This window comes from Ictidomys tridecemlineatus, chromosome 2, assembly GCF_052094955.1.
Source record: "Ictidomys tridecemlineatus isolate mIctTri1 chromosome 2, mIctTri1.hap1, whole genome shotgun sequence".
NCBI lineage: Eukaryota > Metazoa > Chordata > Mammalia > Rodentia > Sciuridae > Ictidomys > Ictidomys tridecemlineatus.
Window position 1 is genome coordinate 61174083 of NC_135478.1, and position 22959 is coordinate 61197041.

Below are 22959 nucleotides of genomic sequence, written 5' to 3' on the forward strand. Positions count from 1 at the left end.
GGCATGTAACCAGAAGAAAGGTGGAGGATGGTGGGGTTGGTTGCAATCAGTTTGGAGTTTGAACTGTGTGTTGAGAATGCCTGAGAGTTAATCTTGGACATTTGGTTGTGTAGGACCCAGGAGCTATGGGGATGGACTGAGGTAATGGAATTGAAAGAAAATAAAAAAGAAGGAAGAGCACTGATGATGGGTCTTGGGGTAATGGGAGGAAGAAGGACTGTCCTGAGGTCCCTAGGATAGGCACCACAGAAAAACGAACATTAAATGTCAGGACACAGTTGTGCATGTGGGAGTTGGGATGTGGAATGTCTTCATGGCTGTGAGGGATGGGTGGAATTTCAGTGTGAAGGCTGCAGCTCAGAATGAAGAACCAAGCAGGCCTGAAAAATAGGGTATGTGCAGACTCAGTCCTGCTCTGCTGAGGTGTGACTGACAAATACATTTGTACACATACATGTTGTACAACACATAGAGCTTACATAAGTAGATATTGTAAACTGCTTACCAGAGCCTCTTAATTAACATATCTATCACTTAAGATGTATGTGTGGTGAGGATATTTAAGATCTCACAGCAAATATCAAGTATACAAAAATGTATTATTAACTTCATTCTCCATGTTACACAGCAGATCCCCCAAATTTATTGATGTTAGAATGGAATTTTGTGCACTTTAAACAACCTTCCTGTGTCCCTCACTACCCACCTCTTTACAACCACCATTCCACTCTATTTCTATGAAGTTGACTTATTAGATGTCACATGAGAGAGATCAAACTGTAATCTTGTCTGATTTATGTCACAATACTGCCCTCAGTGTTCACTTACATCAGCACAGAAACAAAATTTACCTATTTAGAAGGCTCAATAACATCCCATTGAACGTTAGTGGACGTTCCACATCACTTACACACAGTCATCCACTTGTGGACACTATGTCTTTCCTTGCTTCTGTCTTGCTTGTTGTGAACAGTACTGCAAGAAACATGGAGATGTAGATGTCTCTGTGAGAGATAAATTATTTTCTTTAAGATGCATTCCAGGGAGGGGGATTGCTGTATCACATGTAAGTTTTACTCTCAATTTTCCAAGGCACCTTTATGCAGTTTTCCATGGTGGGTGTGCCGATTTACATAATCTCCCAAATAACCTGCCCAAGGTTCTCTTTGCTCTATATTACTGCCAATACTTGTTATCTCTGGTATTTTTAATATTAACCCGCCCAAAATAGTGAAGTAATATCTACCCATATTTTTGAGCATTTTACTGATTATTGTCACTATGAGCATATTTAATGTATCTACTGAGCACTTTGTCTTTTTTGAAAATATATCTACTCAAGTACATGACCAAATTTTTGAAAACAAATTTTACTGTGCATTTTAAGGTAGACAAAACAATACCATAAGATAGAGTGAAATTGTCACTAGAATTGAACAAACTCATTTATCTCTTATCTTACATAGATACATATATTCCCCCATGTCAAGAAGAGTCACGATCTAATCATGCAACAAAACTCCTAACTGGAATACAGTACCTTTAACATAGTCAATATATCATATATAAGATTTTCTGAATTGTTTACCCTGAGTATTTACTATTTGGTGTGTTTTTACCTACTGCCATGGGTAGGTAGATTTTTATATGGATTTCATGTGGAGCCAATTTCTACCAAATTGATGTCTCCAGGAAAGTCAAGTCTTCCCAAGTTTATGTGCCAACTTGACTATTTCCAAAATGTGCATGTTTGAGCAGTACCCTAGGCAGCTCCATATGCCCAGGGAGTCATATGTGACCTGAGGGCAGGAATAAAAAAATGCATAGGGAGAGAAATCTCTAATAGTACGAATGTTTGAAGAAGCACTCAAATCCCAGACCTGGGATTAAGCTGTCACAAGACTTTCTGTCACAAGAAAGTTTCTCCATGGTTTCTGCCTGGGTATGTTGTTCCCTGTTTGCAGTCTAAACCTACAACCTTATTTCTCCCCCTGCATTTGTCTAGTGACTTCCCATTCTCCTGAGTACCAGTATGCTGTGTTTATCAGAAATACTTGTATGAAGCAAATTTAGTCTATGCTGAGGTTCATGTTTAGGTTTTCTGCAAAGGAATTTCTAGTTCATTCTTTTATGGGTCAAGTTCACTGCTGCCTATGCCTTTATGTCCATTTTCATAAAAATTTGAAAGTGTTGACCCTGTTATAGAAATGCATTAGTTCCCATTGGATGTGGTGTGTCTCCCAAGGTTTTTCTATTGGAATCCTGATGTCCAGTGTTGCAGTGTTAAGAGGTGATGGGGCCCTTATGAGGCGAGGCCTGTTGGAGGTGACAGGCCTTTGAGAAGTTTGCCAATTGAAATGATCAAGATAATTCTTTTGGGACCCTGGCTAATTCTGAAAGGGGTGTTATAAAAGACAGAACTTCCCCTAGTCTACTCTTTACCTTCCAAACTCACATGTGATTTCTCTCACACACATTTCTACAATGATGCCAGTCACCCCACAGGTGGCACAGGGCCACTCAGGAATTGAGCCCATGTGGGTGGCATACTTGTGAGGGCTCAAAACTGAAATAATGTTCTTCTTTCTGTAAAGTACCCAGTCTCCTGGGTTTTGTCATAGAAGAAGACAACAGGCTAATACACAAGCCTTTCTCCTACATTCAAGTAAGATGAGTAGACTCTTGCCTCTTCAGTAGGAGGTCCCAATTCCATACTCCCTCCACGATTCTGATTTCAGCTTCCTCACATCATATTTTATTTCACTTTGATCTACATTCTTATTCTGTATTTTTAAACAATAAAGTTTGGGGTACAGCTGTCCCAATGTCAATATGAACAAACACAGAACCTAGATCTTTTACCAATCCTACAGGCACAATCTGGAGATAAGGTAGTGATACATTACAGGGCACAATGTCTGTGACATGGTCATCAGAATGCAACAAATTTCCTGGGCACAGTGGTTCACACCTGTAATCCCCACAACTCAGGAGGCTGAGGCAGAAGGATCTGAATTTGAACACAGGCTCAGCAACTCAGTGAGGCCCTAAGAAACTCAGTGAGACACTGTTTAAATAAAATACAAAATAGAGTTTGGTGTGTTGTTCAGTGGCTAAGTACTCCTGAGTTCAATCCATGGTTCAAAAAAGGGGGGGGGACAAGTTTAGAGTTGGCTTTAGCTTTAAGTCATGATGTATTTCAGAAAAGAATTATCCAGGATGTTGGCAATCAATATTCATCATGGATGAAGCATGGAATGATTAATGAAACCCCTCAATGGCCCATCCATCACTTCTCTTTTGAAGTCTGTACAATTGGCTTTAAGGGCTTCTCTCCATGTAGGTTGAAGACATCAGGCACAGTATTTTCCTTGGATCTCCAAAACCTTTGATGTTTTGGGTGTTGCTCTTCCCTTGCTGAAGTCTCAATTCCCTCTGCACTAAAATGTTTTCTTAAAGTTGATGTTATCCAAGGCTCTTCATTAGCATAAACCACCTTGAACCAACAGTCCATACCAAAAACAGCAAATTCATTCTCCTATGTTTGCATACATGGAAAATGAAGAGAATTATCTTTGAACAAAGCCATCATTTTCTTTCAAAAGTAAAATGACACTAAAAAAAAATGTTCTTTGTTTGGGCCACTATTGTCCTGGAACATTTTTAAAAAATCCTTATGTGCCTTAATTCTGCCATAAAAGCACATACAAACCACACCCCCATCTTTAAAGTACAAGCCATGTGGTTGCTGTCATGTTTCGGGGCTGCAGCAGGAATATATTATGATTGGGGAGTGCCATTCCTGAGAGATGGATTCTGTTGGTTTATTGTTTATTCAGCCTTTGAATGTACCACATGTCCAGTTTCTTCGTACAACTTTTGATATTTTTGGTTGAAAATTGGATCTATAAATATATTAATATGGCAGCCCTTCAGTCTCAGAATGAATTCCTACATCTCCAGTTTTCTGTTTATATTCACTTTTTTTTTTTTGAGGGGTATACCAGAAATTGAATTCATGGGCACTCAACCCCTGAGCCACATTCCCAGCATTATTTATATTTCATTTAGAGGCAGGGTCTCACGGAGTTGCTTAGCCCCTCACCCTTGCTGAGGCTGGCTTTGAATCATTATCCTCCAGCCTCAGCCTCCCAAGACAATGGGGTTTCAGGTATTGCCACTGCACCTGGCTCTATTCATATTCTGAATACCAGAATTACCTCTTTGCTTTATCAACTATTTTTCCCCATGTTACATTTTTAAATGGTCGCAGTATTTCTAACTTTTCTCCAAGAACTGGATGGAGTTCCTAAAGATTTTGCTTTCTCTATGTGATCATTTCACAAGAGAAGAAAGAAGAAAAGTGCAACTTGACAAATAAAAAAAATAACAACAAAGATGTAATTTTAGATTTGTAATAAATATCTTCTTAGGTCTAAAATGTCTGTTATCACCATCTATCCTAGCTGGTGACCTAATGCTGGCTTCACAAGATCTGACTATTAAAAAAATTAAGAAACCAACAAAGAAGCATACAAACACACAAAAGTACCATCTCAAAATCTGTGATGGCTCTCTGACTTTAAAGGCCCATGGGAAGAGAGAGGCATTAAAATTGTTTATTCTTATATAGGAGGCATACAAGGGAAGATTCCACAAAACATTCTATCCCCCAAAGGGCAAAGGATTAAGATTATAAAGGAACAGATGAGTGTAACTCAACCTCAGTGGATAACACCTAATTCTGGAGCCACACCTTGTTTTCCGAGCTAGGGTAATGCCCAAATTACTGTGACCTGGCACTACTGTGCCAGACTAAAGACAATATGTTCAGAACCTGGTGCATCAGGACTGAAAGGGATCTTGTATCCAGGGCAGGTCCTGACATATTTCCCTTTTCTTAAAATTAAAAAAAAAAAAAAAGCAACTGGGAATTTATGTTGTAATCACTGGATTCTTGTTCTGAGAAGACCATGACCTACTCTTGAGATACAAATAAAATTAGTAGAAAACATATCATCTCAATAATATACTATATAGAATGTTTCAGCATATTTAGGATTAAGGCCATTTAATTAGCTTTGGAAGATCCAGGCTATTATGATTACTCTGCCAAACACTCATCAGAAGATTCTTAATCTTTTCCCAATTTTATTTGGAAGCATTCTGTTTGGCCACAGTAACACAGACATTTTTATTTGGCATAGCATTTAAGCCTTTCTGCAAACCACAGAGCAGAGGGGTCATTTACATTACTCATTACAGTGGCTTCTAGAGCATTTAACTTAGTTTCAATCCTTCCATTAGCACTTACCCGACTATGAAGGTTCTTGGAAGTAATTTAAGTCAAATTATTAAGAAAATTTACATGTTGTAAGTTTTAAAACATAGCCACAGAAACTGTAGTATAGGAACAATGAATAATATTTTAAGTAGTCAATTCATTGATCATGAGATCAAGAACTTGCCTAGGTCTGGTTAATTGGCAAGCACCTGTTTCAAGGCCTGAATTTAAACTGCAGCATCCTAGCTGGCAACAGGACAAAGAGACATTGATGAGGATCAATGTCCTTTTTATCCTACTATAAACAGTGATAAAATTAGGCAAGTTGTACCTTTTATAGGTTACAGAATATTTAACCATCTTTCCAATTCTCACATTTAAGGAGTCTTTTAGTTCTATCAGTAATGTAAACACTCTGAAGGTAGAAATAAACATCAAAACATCCTTTTGAGTGCTGTCTCACTGAAAATTCAGGTTTCTAAGAGTTATGTCATCTTCATGTAATTGTAGGAGACAATTTCTAGACACCTTATGTTATATTGACAATACATAGGCCAAACCTATCCATTTAGAAAATGTGTCAATTTCTATTACAGAATTATTAGGGCAATAATACATTGTTGAATATTTTATGTAAATAACTGGCCTATATAGAAAATTTCTATTTCAACTATCTTTCTATTTTGAAAATTATCCATATATATAGTCTTAATTTGTAAGGATCAGCATAATTGGCTTGTTTTGGATTCTCATATACTGTCTTTTTCTCAAAAGATACTGCCATACAGCCTGATTACCATAAAATCAACATATAGCTATAACTGACCATTACAGTGAGTATAATTCATCTAGTTGCATGGTTAGACTTTCTAGTCTTCACTGCAAGGAACATCAAAAGTGGACCTGAGAGGCTGTGTTTGTGGGTCAGTGGTAGAGCACTTGCTTAGCATGTACAAGGCATTGGATTCAATTCTTAGCACCACATAAAGATAAATAAAATAAAAGTATTGTGTCCGACTACAACGTGTGTATGTGTGTGTGTGTGTGTGTGTGTGTGTGTTTCTTTGAGGGTGGACTTGAGAAATGGGTCCATGGATATTTTTTCATAATTTTTACTTACCTGACAAGCCCATGAAGCTGCATGGCTGTAAACTATGCAGCTAGAAATTTATCTTCCTGTGTGAGGTTTTTCAACCTTTCCACAATGACCAGTTTAAACTCTTTTGAAATTTGATTTAACTTACTAATCATGTTCAGTAGCAGTAAGACTCCCAGATTCACAATTAGGAAAAATTTAAAAAATATTTTGCAACATCTATTATGTGCCGTGGGGTTCTCTTTTCCCATCTTTTTATTTAATAAAATTAAGTAGAGGCTTGGCATAAGCCATAGTATCATTAGTTTTAAGCAATGTTTAATGTAGTACAAGTATTTAAATAATAAGAAAAGATTTATTATCTTTAGCTGGTTGTGAAACTTGACAGAAGTTATTTAATGGGAACAAGGTAAATAGAAACTTACCCTTTACTAAATGTATGACTTGATTTTGACTTTAACAGAATTACCAAAAATAAAGAATACAATAAGTTGTATATAAATATTTGCAGGCTGAAATTAGCTCTAGATTAACTTAAATATTTATCTTAATTTGGAAAGAAGCAAGAGACAGAGATATTAATGTAGTAGTGGTGGTCTTTACTAGGGGCATGAGAAATATATAGAAATCTATCCAAAATAGGAAGTACATGTTAAATAAGCCTAGAGAAGATATTTTGTTTATTACCATTAATAAAGAATGAAATAGAGAAATGAATAGTCTTTTATCTATGAATCCATGAAAAACTGGCATTATGGTTATCAACTTAATGTTCACCTAAGTAGGGGGAATTAGTATCTCAAATGTTAATGGGTAAAAACAAGTCCACAGTGTGGTTTAAGACAGTGATCTAATTTAGAATTTATATGACATTGAGCTAGCAATAACATTTTTAGGGATCTATTACAAACAATCTTTGTGCATTAAAAAAAAACAGTTGTATGAGCACCCTTAATAACTTATTTAATGTAGTAAAATTGGCTAATAATTATGGTTTTATTCATTTTAAAATATCAATGTATGTAGGACATTGTCAGATATTATTAAAGTTGAGAAAAGGTCTATTATGTTAGTTTTTTATTGAAATATGCTATTGACTATTGAGCTGATTTATTTGCATAACTATTTTCAGACTTTTTTTTTTCCCTTTTTTTTTTCAGTAATAAACTGTTGCCAGGTGCTTGAAGTAAGGCCCTGTTTTAATGTTAAGGGGGTTTCAAAATCTGTAACTTAGGAGCAAACATTTTACCCAGGAAATTTATTTCTCTTGGAGCTTTGACTAGCATTTTAATCTCTGTGTTTGCCTTTCTGTTTCTTCATTTGTGCTGCATTTAACTATGCTGTAACATCTAAACATGGCTAGAATTATGTTAACCTTTGTAAATCCCTTGGAATGTCTAGGGCTAACTGGAGATAAACACATCTTTTCAAATGGGTGGCCCCCTATAATTTTAAGGTACTGTATTGTCCTTTTTAGGTCTCTCTATGAAAAATATATTTTTCCTAAAGACTTACTAAAATTATGATTTTTAAAAACTCTTTTAACTTTTTTTTTTAGTTGTAGTTGGATACAATATTTTTATTTTTATGTGGTGCCGAAGACTGAACCCAGTGCCTCACATGTGTGAGGCAGGCACTCTACCATTGAGCTACAGCCCCAGCCCCTAAAATTATATTTTAGGCATTTTGTTTATCTGTTAGATACCAATCTGTCCTGGGGAACTGTCTGCTCCAAACTGTCAGGCCTGTTGTCCCTATTCTGTGTTAGTGGGACATGGTTAAGATAAATCTCCTTTAAAACTGTTTTTAAGATGGCCTTCTATTTCATAGTTTAGCCAAGTAATAGCATAATATTTCTCTAGGTAAGATTAGACATCTGTCATACATTCTGAAACCCTACAGTACATTTATTTGGACCTTTTAAAAAATCTCTCTGAATTTGTTTTGGTCTATATTAAGTTTTAGAGGTTCCTTTGATCTTTCAATTTTTTAGGCCCTTTTTTGATGACAGTAGTTGAGGCTAGATATGAAAATTAGATACTTTTTATTGATTATTGTAATTTTCCAGAATATAGACTAGCTGATTCATCCTAACAATTTAAGTAGAACCCCCCAATCTCTGAGAGAATGTCTTAAAATATCTCTATATCTATCTCAGAATATTATCCTTTAAGTAGGTGTCATGTACAACTTTAATTTGGAGAACACTAATCCTTATAACCTCTTATGATTACTATAGTACTTCTGCAACTTTTCTTAATAAAACATCTATAAAAAGTTTCTAAGAGAACCTGGTGAAGGATAAAGATCAGATTTTTTTTTTTTTAAGCTCGAGAACACATTAGGATACAGGCAGGAACATGAAATTGAATTTTGCCTGAAAAGGATATCTTTTGTTAGTATTTACAGGTGGGCATTCTTAAGTAAAATGTAGGCTCTCTGTAGCTTCCGGAGCAGCTGTGGGTGAAACAGAAAGTATAGGTTAATGGTTGCAAGCCAGGACCAAAAAGCCCTGTTTGGGTGACAATGAAATGAACAATAGGAAGACTGCTAGAGGTAGGACTTATCTGCCAAATTTCTCTCTTCGTTGGGCTACAGAATTTTTTGTGTAAAGGCATGTAACCACAATGTACCACGAGGCTCTGTTTGAAACCTTGTGTAATCGCATGTGTGATTACCAGCAGTCCTGGCCAAACCCCCTGGTAGCTTGGCGTGTACTGTCTGCTTTTGCCAGTGGTTGTCATGGTGAGAAAACAGCATATGGCCAGTGGGCATGGCCATTGCCAGCAGCTGTGGCTGCACCTCACACTGTGGCAGTGCAAGACATGGGTTCTCCCTACTGGGGCGGGCTTTGCATCCACATTCACCCCGTGGGGGCTGGGCTTGTTGCCCACCATAGTATCCTGCTCGGGGTAAGTGCCCTGGAAACTTCTCCAATGGTCATAATTCCTTCAATCAGTCTGCCTTCCCCCACCTGTAGTCCCTCTGCGACCCACATCTTGCAGCACTTCGTCATTCCCCCAGGGTCCGGGAGGTTGAAGCGGTGACCTTGTGTTCCCCTGGCTGATGGGCCAGTTGGCATGAGGCAGGAGAAGCGGGGCTGATGGTCATGGCTGCAGCTGCTGACTCCAGCTTGGGTTTGCCCTGTGACCCCGCCCTTGTGTTTGCTCCCCAAATTTCCCCAGATGTCCAGGTCTTACTTGGTCTGTTCCTGCTTGGGATACAGCCAGGGAAGTGCCAAGAGTTTATGCTGGTGCTAATGTGCCTGTGCTTGGATGGCCATGCCAAAATTTTGTCATTTCCCACTCTGTGAGCTGCGCAGCCAGGGTAAGCGGATAGTTTTCTCTCTCCTGGGAGCACCTCAAAAACTCTTTTAACATAAAAAATGGGCCCCTCAGCAGATGATGCCACCATTACCAAATTCTAAGGCAACATGTGCCCAGTTAAACTAGGGTTTTCAAGTGGCAGAATTATCTGCTGCTCCACAGGGGGCAGCGGTCAAAGCCCTGTATGTGCCCCAAAACAGCTGGAAAAAACAAAAAAAAAGTCTCTTTAAAAGTAGACAAATCCACCCCCCCACCTTGTAACAATTTACCATTAAACAAACAAAAACCAACAACAATAAAAAACAACTTTTCTTTTGTTTTCTCACTCTCCAAGTGTGGATTCCTGACATATAACCCAGAAAATCTTTACCTAATATTTCAAAATATAAAAATTAAAAAAAAATCTATAAATCACTTTTCCCATGGAAGAGGGCAAAACTTAGCAACATATTCCTTATCATCGTAATTTCTGTGGTACTTTGAATTTTCTAATTTCTCATTTTGTATGTCTATTAATTTTACCCAGAGTTGCAGAAAATTTTTGCTGTTTCTAAAGGAAAAAAAAATGCAGATATTATACGTTTAATGTTACATTGTTTTTCTTCTAATTCACTTATTTTCTCCAACTTAACTGATAATACCCTAAAATCGTAAGTGGGCTTAACTTCTGGAGAAAAATACCAAACCCACTAAATTTCTAAAATTTATGCTGGAATCCCAATGGGGCCTTCATTTATTGCCATGTACCCTAACTGGAGACCCAATTGTGGCTTCACAAAATTCGACTATTCCAATAACTTAACAACAACAAAAAAAATCACAACAAGCACACAGTAGTAACTTCTCAAAGTCCGTGATGGCTCTCCAACCTTAAAGGTCCATGGAAAGAGAGAGCCACTGGAATTATTTATTCTTATATAGGAGATACATAAGGGGAAGTTCCATGGAACATTCTATCGCCAAAAGAACAAAGGGGTAGGATTACAAAGGAACAGGTGAGTGTATCTCAACCTCAGTGAGTAACACCTACTCCTGGAGGCATACCTTGTTATCCTAGCTGGGGTAACTCTGAAGTTACTGTGACCTGGGACTACCATGCCAGACTAAAGACAGTAATTATTCAGAACCTGGTGCATCAGGAATTGAAGGGATTTGCATCCAGGGCAGTTCCTGACAGTCTGTACCATGGTGTGATCTAAGAATTTCTTTACTTCTATGACATTAACTAGTTATGCCAATTAAATTTTAAGATACTGCAAAAGTAATATCACATTCTTTATTAATATATAATCTCCCTGAAAATTATTATATTCAGAAGAATATGCAATATAACACCTTGCTATATTTCTCATAGATCAAAATTTTCCTCAATAATGTATATTTTCCTGATATGCAAGGCATGCAAGTTACAGGGTTTTCTGCACACATTGTATGCATTAGGTTTTGATAGAGTATGCTTTTTTAAAAAAATTGACTAAAGCTCTGATGTATCATTGGCGTTTATAGGGCTTCTCTTTAATACTCAATCTGTGGAGATTTTTTTAAGACGTGAACCTTCATTAAAAGCTTTTTCACATTGTTTACATTTGTAGGGTGTAATCACTACTATAATGTCTTTGATAATTTTTAAATGGTGAATTTTGATTAAAACTTTGCCACATTTCTTTTTAGTATAGTAAGTTCCTTTCTAGTATAAAATGTCTGGTGATCAATAAGGTGTGATTGTACATTGAATGACTTTTCATTTTATAGATTTCCAAAAATTCTCAACTATGAATTCTCTGGTACTTCATAACACTTGAAACATACTTAGAAACTCTGCCACATTCTTCACATTTGTATGGCTCTTCCCCAGTATAAATTTTCTGGTCAACATTGAGGCTGGAAATTTGACTAAAAGTTTTGCCACATTCTTTATATTTATATGGGTTCCCTCCAGTATAAATTCTCTGGTGACCTATAAGGCTTTGCCAAGAATGTAGGAATATAAGAATCTTTGCATTCTATGTCTTCTCCAGCATGAATTCTCTGGTGTTGTATAAGACGTGATCTTTGATTAAATGCTTTGCCACATTCTTTACAATTGTGTGGCTTCTCTCCAGTATGAATACTCTGGTGTTTATTAAGATGTGATCCTCGATTAAAAGCTTTGCCACATTCTTTACATTTGTATGGCTTCTCTCCAGTATGAATTCTCTGGTGATCAGTAAGGGTTTTCTTGAGAGCAAAAGCTCTGCCGCATTCTGTACATTTGTATGGCTTCTCTCCAGTGTGAATTCTCTGGTGACGGGTAAGGGATGATGGTTGATTAAAAGCTTTGCCACACTCTTTACATTCATATGGCTTCTCTCCAGTATGAATTTTTTGGTGATGCATAAGGTGTGATTTTCGATTAAAATCTTTACCACATTCTTCACATTTGTATGGCCTCTCTCCAGTATGAATTATTTGGTGACGAGAAAGGTGTGCTCTTTGATTAAAAGCTTTGCCACATTCTTTACATTCGTAGGGTTTCTCTCCAGTATGAATTATGTGATGTTCAGTAATGCTTTCAAGTTTATTTAAAGCTCTTTCACATTCCTTACACTGATAATTCTTTTCTTGGATATGAAAGTTTGGATGGATACATTTTGAGTCTTTCTCACTTTTATTGTGTTCATAAACCTTCTTTTTTAAATGGTCACATTGATGTTTTCTAGGACTTAAAAAAAAGTATTAAATTTTGATGAGTTTCACACAATTATACTGATTTACACAAAAATAAATATAGTGCTAATTACTTAGGGTACAGACCTGTCAAAAGATCTTGAATGATTTATCATAAATGTAAAGATCTAATTATCTATATCTGAATTTATCTTAAGCAATAGTAGATAAGTACAAATCTTCCCACATTCATTAAAATTCCATGTTTTAGCACAAGGAAAAACTACACATCAGTCTTTTTCTAAAATAAGAATGACATTGATCACAGTAAGAAATATGTTCTTTATTTTTTAACCTCTTGTCTATAGAAATGTTTAAGTGAATGTTTACTCAATGCTATATTTCAAAGTATTCCAGTAACTAAATGAAACATAAACCGGACTAAGTAGCAAATATTGTCATTTATTTAGAGAAAGGGTATAATTCTAAGTAACTCTGTGGAGAAATATTTAAAGGTACACATATATCCTCAAAAGTGACTAACATATTTTCGGCTGCTTTCTTGGGTTCAGGGGAAGTTTCACGTTCCCATAGCACTGCCACACACACCTCACCCACTAGCACCTGCTTCAGGCTGGTGGGGGCCTTGTTGAGCATGAATATGCTTTGGGTCATGGTTATGGCCCCATGAAGGGCCACAGCCAACTCCATGAAGCAGAGTATTGATCCACTGCTGAGTCGGGCTGATGTACCCCCCTGTTCATGGCACTGATGGTCAACCATGCTCAATATACAGAAGAGCTACAGCTACATATTGCAAGACCTGCATTGCCTAGAACTCTAGGACAACCTGTACCTGGACATTCCTGAATGCTTTTGTTTTGTTATTGTCTACAGCAGAATCACTGTGAACTACCCAAGCTACTTGTCTTCCACCAAAGAGTGCTTTATAAATGAGAATCTGTGAAAACCACATTTAAACAGTGTTGCAGGTTGTAATACCAAGTGATAGTTCGTATTATACTGCCACTAAAAACGTGTCAGAGAAACTTTTATAAAAGCTTTAGACAAATCAGGAAGAAAAACTGATTTTTGAGTTGGAAGATGATTGCATGCCCTTCCTTTAGGGACTGAAGTAGTGGAAAGCTGTGCATGACTGGGTTGCCCAATCAGGAAAATTAAAATACTGTTTTCTTGTATGCATGAACACACACACACACACACACACTGTTGGGTTTGGCCCCTGGAAAGAACAATCCTATATTACATTGGCTTTAAGAACAAAAACATCAATAATTTTCAGAGTCTTTCTTACCACTATGGATTATTATTTCTGAGTAATCAGGTTAAAGCCATCCCAATGACAGTTGTTGCTTTTGGACTTCAGTTGTTTGCAGTGATGGCACTCACTTCTGCCTTTTGTCAGACACTACACTAGTAACTGTTGAGTGCCTCCTGCCTTCAACCTCCTGGAACACAGCCAGGTCTGTGATGCACAATAGTCACAGAAACAATTTATATGCTGCTATAACAAACAAACAAACAAACAAACAAAAAAACTGGTTCCCATAATTAAAGAATGTTTTGCAAGTATCTTGGTTACTTTCCTAAGGACTAAGTAAGCAGTTTTGCTATATGGTAACCATGCTTTCCTGTCCTAGTCTGCAATCTGGAGAGAGGTTCTATTGGAAGGAAGTACCAGGCAATGCTTTTTTTCCAAAGACAAGGTGAATATATGGGGAGAATTGTATGAACAGAGCTTCCTTTTCTTTTGCAGTTGGAGTAAGACAGGATAAAGTCTTCTACCTGAAGAGAAATGTGATAGGAACTGAGGGCAGTGATCAGATACCAGTGTCTTTAAATACATTTCTTTCCCCAGCAGGCTATGAGGCCATCCTAATGACAGTTGTTGCTTTTGGACTTCAGTTGTTTGCAGTGATAGCACTCTCTTCTGCCTTTTGTCAGAGAGTAACACTAGTAACTGTTAAGTGCCTAAGGATTCAGTTTCAAAATTCTGGTGACTAGATCACAGGAAGCAGTAGTTTTCTAACCCTGGAGGATAAAATACCTAAAATCTGGGTGGAAGGTGAAACACTCCATTTGCTATGTCATGCTGACACAATGTTAACCCCTTGAGCTATGCCCAGGAATATACTATTGTGTCTCAAGTCCACCCTTGTAAAGGCCAGCTCCTCCCTAACTAGCCCCAGTGGTTGCCAATCCACATGTGCATCTGAATCAGGCTTTTTCCTTTACCAGAATGAGTACATGTGCTGCACACCTTGGCTCATGCCAAGTTTTGGCCCCTCCTGGTGGACAAGCCAGTTGGTATCTTGGCCAAAACCTTTAGTAACCACAGTGCTTTTCTCTCAGTTGCCTTTCTGTGTTGGATTCTTAACTTTCTAGCAAAAATCATTATCACTATGACTCTTGCTAAAAATCCCTATGTTTAACTAGCTAACCAAAATGAGAAAGAAGTCACTTTGCATTTGTTGAAGGCACATTCCTTGGGATCGCCAGATAATTAGGGCTATGGACTCAGAAGAATCTCATAACAACAGTATTAAGCTTACTGGAGACATGGATGTGATCCAGGAAGTCTCTGGATTTGACGCTTCAAATATTTTCCTTCCTATGTATAAGAGCAAACCCCATCCTACAAAACAAACAAACAACAACAACAACAACAAAAAAACCAGAAACCAAAAAATACGCAAATCTTTTCAGATTCCAACTTGGAGTTCTATTGAAAATGTTGTTGCTATGGAAAGTGAAGCAATCAAATGGAGGATTTTGCTAACTTATGAGCCTTTAAATAGCACTGAATGTACACCAAGATCATTTCCAGTGGAATTAAAATTAGAAATGAATTTATACATGCACTTGACTCAAATTATCAAAAGTCAGGGAGAGTCCCAGAATGGAGTGTCTTTAAAAATGTGCTTCTGAAAGTGTAGAAACACTCATGATATGCCAAAGAGAGACTAGAACACTGTTCCCTACAGGAGAGATGGTTGACGGTGAGCCATGCCTCCTTCAAAGGTCACCTTACCTGCTAAGTATGGTGGTTTTAATTTTCTGCAGAATTTTCCGATTTACAACCTTTAGTCTTTCACCTCCCCTAATCTGCCCCAACACCCATCCTGCTACTCCTTACCCAGAAGTGTTTTCTACCTCTTCGCTTGCACCCAGACTTATCTCAGAAGCCTTCCCAGTATTTTAATAAGGCCCCCAAGTCTGCTTTTGGGGCTTGATGCAGACCTGTAGGCCACAGGGACTCTGGATATTCTGGGAGCCTTGTGCCAAGAATTCCTTGAGTCTTTCCTTTGCTTGAATTGCCATCCATGACAGATAAAGAGTGCACTATTTGGTGTTTTCTAGAAAGACCTAGTTGCTTCTCCTCCTCCTCTTCTTCGTCTTTTTTTTTTTTTAATTCTCATTTCATTTAAAAAGCAATGATTATCAAACTTCCACCTAAAAAATATTTAATTACTGAATAGTTCTTGTCAACTGAAATGAACTAGTGAAACTCGCTGTTATTCTTCCATTTTTCCATAATCTGAGTGTTTTCCACGTCTGTAAGTGGAAATACTATAGGTGTGTTTAAAACAGAAACAATTCACCTATACTATGCAGAAAATTACTTTTTTATCACACCATAGAATTTTCAGATTGGAGTACTGCAGTATTATATTAATAATTTGCAGACATTAGTCTAATGTGAACTCGTACAGATTAGTAATCATTTTAAAAAATAACTAATTAATCAGTATTTAATCATTGTTTTGATTTTATTTAAATAAATATTTCTAATCATATTCTTAAAGCTGAGAGAACTGGCTGAATGATTATTTTTTTGAAGGTATTTTGAAGATAGTTTCATAATGGCCTGAAATGTTGCTTATATACGTAGACTGACACATATTGTCACTCTGAGGAGTCTTCTAAGATGTTATATAATAAATAAACTGACTTCATTTTAAATAATCATCATGCATTTGTTACGTTCATTAAGATAAATTACTGACCTTCCCTCTGTCCCACAATTTTCCATTTCTTCTTTAAAAGTAAATTTTTATTGTCATAGTTTCCATACCTTTCATTTTTCATGGTTTGCCATAAATAGTTTATTCCTTGGTCTGCTGAAATTTCTAGTATTTGATGAGGAGACATTCCTGAAAGAAATTAAAATAACAAATTATTCCACTTATTAGACTGTGTTGAATATACTCTGCAAATATATAAAATTTTACCAAGGTCAGGAAAATATCCATAAGCAGTATAATCTAAGCCCATTATTACTAAAGAAATATAGAAAATCCACACTGAAATGGTGACAAACTTGTGAGCACTTCCAAAATGATCTTGAGATTTCACAGGAACACAACACTCAAACTTTGACTATACTGTGATAACACTGTCAAATTACAGCCTCTCAGACCAACTTTTTCAGATTCCACATGTGACTCAAATGTTGCAGAAAATGACTTTCTCCTTTATTTCTTTTATGTTTGGGGGAAATGTAACTTAAAATAAAACACAGGGGTGTTTTATCACTGAACTACATTCATAGACTTTCTATATATACATTTTTATATGTTTTGAGGCAGGATGTCACAAAGATGCAGAAGCTCATTTTAAAGTTGCAATTCTATTGCCTTAGCCTTCAAATTATCTAAAATTACAGTTATATATCATTGCATCTAACCAATTTTTGTTTATTTAGTAACTTTCAAACCTTTTGCAAAACGAGTAGAATCATGTATTTTTAAAGGGATTTTAAGTGGAAAAACATCAATGAAACTAACAACACACACACAAAAAGAGAAAATTGACTCAAGCAGAGACACTATATAACACTATAAATTGACACTTGGGAAATTGAGAGTTGTTAATTATCTAAAGAATGCCAAGTAACCAACTGATTGATAATTATTGAACTAATTAACAATGAAGAAAAGTGACTGAAATTTAGTTTAAAAAATTAGCAATAGAAAAATGGAAAATTGTGTATTAGAAATATTCTTTAAGAAACAATGTCTGATAAATTAGAAATGTGGGAGAAAAAATATCAAATTTAACAATCTTAATTAAAAGATTCAAGATAAAGCATTTATACTCAACTTTTTAAAACTCTTCAAGAAAAATTTTTGATAGAACCCAGAAAAATAAATGTCATCTGTAAAGATACTTCTATTTGTTTAATAGTTGAATTCTTAGCAGACGTCTTCCAGAAAGGAATTGGAGCATTTAGTCATGTGTGTTTAAAGACAAAAGACTCTAATCTAGAATTCTGTATACACAAATACTATTTTTTGAAGCTAAAGAAACATACATGTTATCAAGATATGTAAATGCTCAAAAATTTCCTCAGTTTTAGACCTGTTCTAAGAGAAACACTAAAGGAAATTCTTTCAATAAAATAAAGTTACACAACAGTATAAATCATAAAAATTTGAAAGGGAGAAAAGCAAAGTATACACAAATATAAATTCCATTTTACTGTCATGGTAGTGCATAAAACATTCAATTCTGCTACAGAATTTGAAAGACTAAAGGATAAAAATTATCATAAATCTCTGTTAATTGGTATAGATTATAAAAAACAGCTATGATATCAATAACAAATCATGACAAGACATATAAAGTCACTGATTTTTATAAGAAACCAAAGTTAGTTCAGTTTAGAATAAAGTGCAAACTAAGTAGTTTTATTTCTTATTTGTTTATTTTTGTTAATATGACAGTGTAATGTATCTTGACATATCATACATACATGGAGAATAATTTACCAATCTTTTGGTTGTACATGATGTAGAGTTACACTGGTCATAATTCATACATGAACATGAAAACATTATGCTCAACTCATTCTACCATCTTTGAAGAACTTTTATGTGACTTCAAATTTATAAAAAAAATTGTCATAGAAGATATAAAGAAAAATAGGGAGGTATCAAAACATTACTCTAAAAAAATATATAAACCACAAATTAAAGTGTTTTTTTAAAGTAGGAAAAACTATAAGAAATAACCCAAACTTCAAAAGCTTAAAGTAGTAAGTTCTTCCTCATCAGTAATTTAAGTACAAATAATCTATTATAAAAAACTAATCAGAACACATAATGTAACCAATAAGATTAAACCTAAATATATGTACTTATGTCAGATCTAAGTCTACAGGAGTTTTCCTTTAGATATAAGGTCACAGATATACTAAAACCAAAAGGATGAAAAGAATATTACATTCAAAATTATGCAGATGATAATATAAGAAATAATTAGAGGCAAAGTAGAATATTATATAATGGTAAATGTGGTCAATTTCTAGAATACAATAGTAGTAAGTACACATGTAGCACAAATCATATTTTCCAAACATAGAAGGCAAACACTGAAAGAATTCAACATGATTGAAAGCAACCAAGTAATACTAGGGGACATCCATCCCCAATTAATGCAAAGGAATAAAATAGTATTGGAATAGTAAACAGGGAATAGAAAATTTAAAAAAGTATTTTTTACATTAAGAGTCAATTACATTAAGAGTCAATCTTGCTGGGTGTGGTGGTGCATGCCTGTAATCCCAGTGGCTTAGGTGGGTGAGATAGGAGGACTGTGAGTCCAAAGCCAGCTTCAACCATAGTGAGGTGCTAAAAAACTCCGTGAGACCTTGTTTCTAAATAAAGTACAAAATAGGGCTGGCAATATGCCTCAGTGTTTGAGTGCCCCCAAGTTGAATTCATTATACCACCAAAAAAAAAAAAAAGAGAGAGAGAGAATCTTTTCAATAGTTTATGGAAATATACTCCCAAAGGGACCAGGTAAAAAGAACAAAAAAAAAATGTTAATAATTATTAAATACTGAAATTTTTTTCTATTATAATTAGTTGGGACTCCAAAGGAAATTTGTAACCAAAAATTCATCAATGTGACTTCAAAGCCAGATTTAGAAACTTAGCAAGACTCTGTCTCAAAAATAAAAATTAAAATGGATTGTGCATGTGACTCAGTTGTTAAGCATCCATGGTAGAAGAAAAAAGGCCCTATACCATACAAAGTGATTTAATAAGCTAAGAATAACAAAAAACAACTATCAAATACTCAATATTATTTTAGCAGGAAAAAATAAGTTACTTTAAAAGTTGTATGGAGTATCCAGGGTACATAAATAACTAACCATTCAAAATAAAGAAAATGTATCCTGATATAAAAATAATGAAAGCTACAATATTCAATAGTTTTATTTCAACATGAAGTTAGATGAGTAAGACATATGTAACAAAACTGAGAGTAATTAGCCCTCAATTTTAGGGCAAGCAAGAAGGAATGGTGTCTGAGATGGAAGGGTGACAGACATGTGAGCACTTGTTTTGGGGATAAATGAATTTTATTTTTGTGTAAAAATAAACTTTCTAGAAATATGTTACAAAACAATTTGAATGTAAGACTATAGGTTTAAGTATAAGTAAGTTAGTTAATGGTTTTGATCAAAATTAAAATTTGAAAAATATATAAAAGATAAACAGAATTGTGGAAATCTTTGTAAGCTACCTTTGAAATGCTTAAGTTTTACTCTTACATAAAAGAACAAATTCATTTATGTAGAGATGATGAATATGCTAGTAATTCTAGCTGCTGGGAAGGCTGAGGCAGGGAAATGGAAATGGAAATATAAAACCAGCTTCAGCAACTTTGCAAGAATCTGTTTCAAAATAAACCTATAAAACTGGAGATGTACCTCAGTATTATAGCAACCCTGATTTCAATCTGCAGTATCCATACACATTTATATGTACTTATATAATAAAATTTAGATAAATTATATGAATAGTCAAATAAACAAAGTAAACAAAGTACTGTATATAAATCATAAACAAAACAGGGATAATAACTACTACTTAAAAAATCTCTTTAAATTACAATTCTCAGCTATATTTATATAGCCACAAGGAACAGGCATTGTGAATCATTGCTATTAATAAAATGGCAAAAATATTTCAAAGAAAATGCAGTATAAGCCTGTATAAAAATCTCTGATAAAAAAATTTGAATAGATAAACAATATTAGAGAAACTGTTCTACAATATTATGTATTACAATGGATTAACTTAGAATTATTCAGACATATGCACAGATTTTTCTAGTGATACCCCCGTGCACACCCCCACCCCGGGAAGATCAATAAACTTCTGTCAGATTATGCAAATCCTCAAAGGCATTAGGGAGTACTTTGTTAATTTTAATGTAGTGATATTATTGGAGAACAAGAGGAGCTTCTAGAATTAGGAAGCATGGTAAATACAGGGCAGGATATGCTCTTAACTGATTGCAAAAAAAGTAAATAAATAAACCAAGGTTTGTATAAAGCATTTCTGTTGAATTTTAGCTTCTCAATTAACATTTTAAACTGTGGCTTCCTCTTTGACAGTTTATTATTTTTTTCATTGATTTCTACCCATTTGGATATATCGTGTCAATTTTCTTTCAAATTCTACAGTTACTTCTTGGGACAGAACATTGACCAAGGCAGACTGAAATATAGCAAGATGGCTTTATTGGAAAAAGGAATATGACACATTTTGGTAATCTCATTGTAACTACTGATGGGTCTTAATGTTGTCCTCATTAGGAATTAAAAAAAAAACAAAAAAACAGGAGATTCCAGAAAATTATTTATTTATAATGTTTTTCCTGGGAGAAGCACTAATATACTTTGGAAGCATTTTCAGTCTCTAGATTATGAGGACTGCTTTGAACTATCAAAACTGTAAAGAAAATATAGATTAAACATAAAAAAAATCTTTAACATTTTCTTTTCTACATCAATGCCTGATCTTTATTCTAAAAAGAAGGATCTGACATTTTATCATGTGGAATGGAAGCTGCCAAGATATATTCTGCAAAGGAAGAAAAATACCTATTGATAATGAAATTAGGGATTCAGAAGGAAATTTATGCTCACCCAGAAAGACCAGGCTTCTATAAATCTCTAACATCACATCTCTATATAAATTCTGCTGAGCAGGATTCAGGTATTTCCATTCCTCTTCAGAGAAATCAATGGCCACATCCCTAAATGTTAATGGTTCCTGAAATAAAAATGAATAAATACATATAACATCAACCTTATGATCATGGTTGGCAGAGTTTTAATTTGACAAAAGTTGTAATAAATTGACAGTTTTAACTTGTCACAAGTTGTGATAAATTGATGATTTTAATTTGACACAAGTTGTAATGAGAGTTAGAAGAACTGGCTCTAACATAGGAGAGTGACCTCAAAATTCAATATACTTTTCAACAGAGTGGTATACTCTAATGTATTACCTATCTTTGAGGAAAGAAAATGCATTCAAAAGAGAATGAAATAAGTACAAAATAAACAAGCAACAAAAACATCAGTGTATATACTATACTTCCATGAAATAAAATGCAAAATTAAGGCAAACATCAGAATATATATCTTAATTGTTATGTTTATATTTTATAAGAAATTATGCATATTTCTCAGAAGAGAATTTTATACTGAGTTAGAAGAGTGCTTCTCAATTTTAATGTGTACAATCATGAATTGAAGAATTTATTAAAGAACAGACTGTGATTCTGTATTTCTGGGGTGCAGTCTAGGTTTGAATATGCATCAAGCTCTCTAGTGATGTAAATGCCAATGGTCCCAAAAAAGCTGATGAATACTACTGAAGTAGAACACTAAAGAAAAAATATTGCTCATAAATTCAAATTTTTAAAGAATTTATGCATTTTATTATTATAGCATGTTGCAATAAGAATTCTTTCTGCATTCAAATATACACATAACAATACAAGAGTTTTTCATACCTTCATGCATAAAACGCAAAATAATAAATGAAACACATGCCTATAATTCCAACATGAGAGGATGAGGCATCAAGATGGCAAGTTCAAAGCCATCCTCAGCAACTTAGTGAAGCATTAAGTAACTTAGCAAGATTCTGTCTCTAGATAAAATATAAAAAAGGGCTGAGGATATGACTTAATATTTAAGCATCCCTGGTTCAATCCCTGGTAAGAAAAAAAAAATCTATGAAACCAGGAATACTTTTAATTTTTGAGGACATTTTTTTTCAAACCTCCAGTATATGGTAGTTCCTTGGGTTTGCCCAAGTTTATCTGACCTATAATTTATCAAAAAAAGTAATACAAAGGTTAAAATAAAGTGTGAAATTAAAAGAAATTTCAGAGCAGGGTGGTCAGTTATTTTAACTAAGAAAGGAAATGGATAAACGTTAAAAAAAAAAGCAGGAAATCAGATTGATTGAACTGATTAAACACATGTGGCATATGACTGCCACATTGCAAGTGTGTATCTGAGCATTCTGGTTCCCATGACCTCAGAAAATGAAATGAAACCTCCATTCCTATCAGAGGTGAGAAAACATGTCTTCCTTCCCAAATTCCCTTCTTTGAACCAAATTTTAAGTAAATAATTTGTATTAGACACAGCACGGTGCTGAGATGAGAGTCCCCAATGGCAGGCAAAGTATCCCAACTGCTGCCTGGTAAGATTCAACTCCTTCCAGATATTAAACTATAAACAATGTGTGATGTGAACCCAAGGGAAAGGA

General features: G+C 35.0%; 1 protein-coding gene across 1 annotated transcript in view; it reads right to left on the minus strand.

Moving 5' to 3' along the window:
- The window catches only part of LOC120891377 (uncharacterized), an 83394-nt gene that overhangs the window by 15838 nt on the left and 44597 nt on the right, over nt 1-22959 (minus strand). The window contains 5 exon segments of the mRNA XM_078038661.1: nt 911-975; nt 11516-11680; nt 11682-12407; nt 16449-16527; nt 21318-21444. Of these exon segments, the coding sequence (XP_077894787.1) occupies nt 911-975; nt 11516-11680; nt 11682-12407; nt 16449-16527; nt 21318-21444 (1162 nt within the window).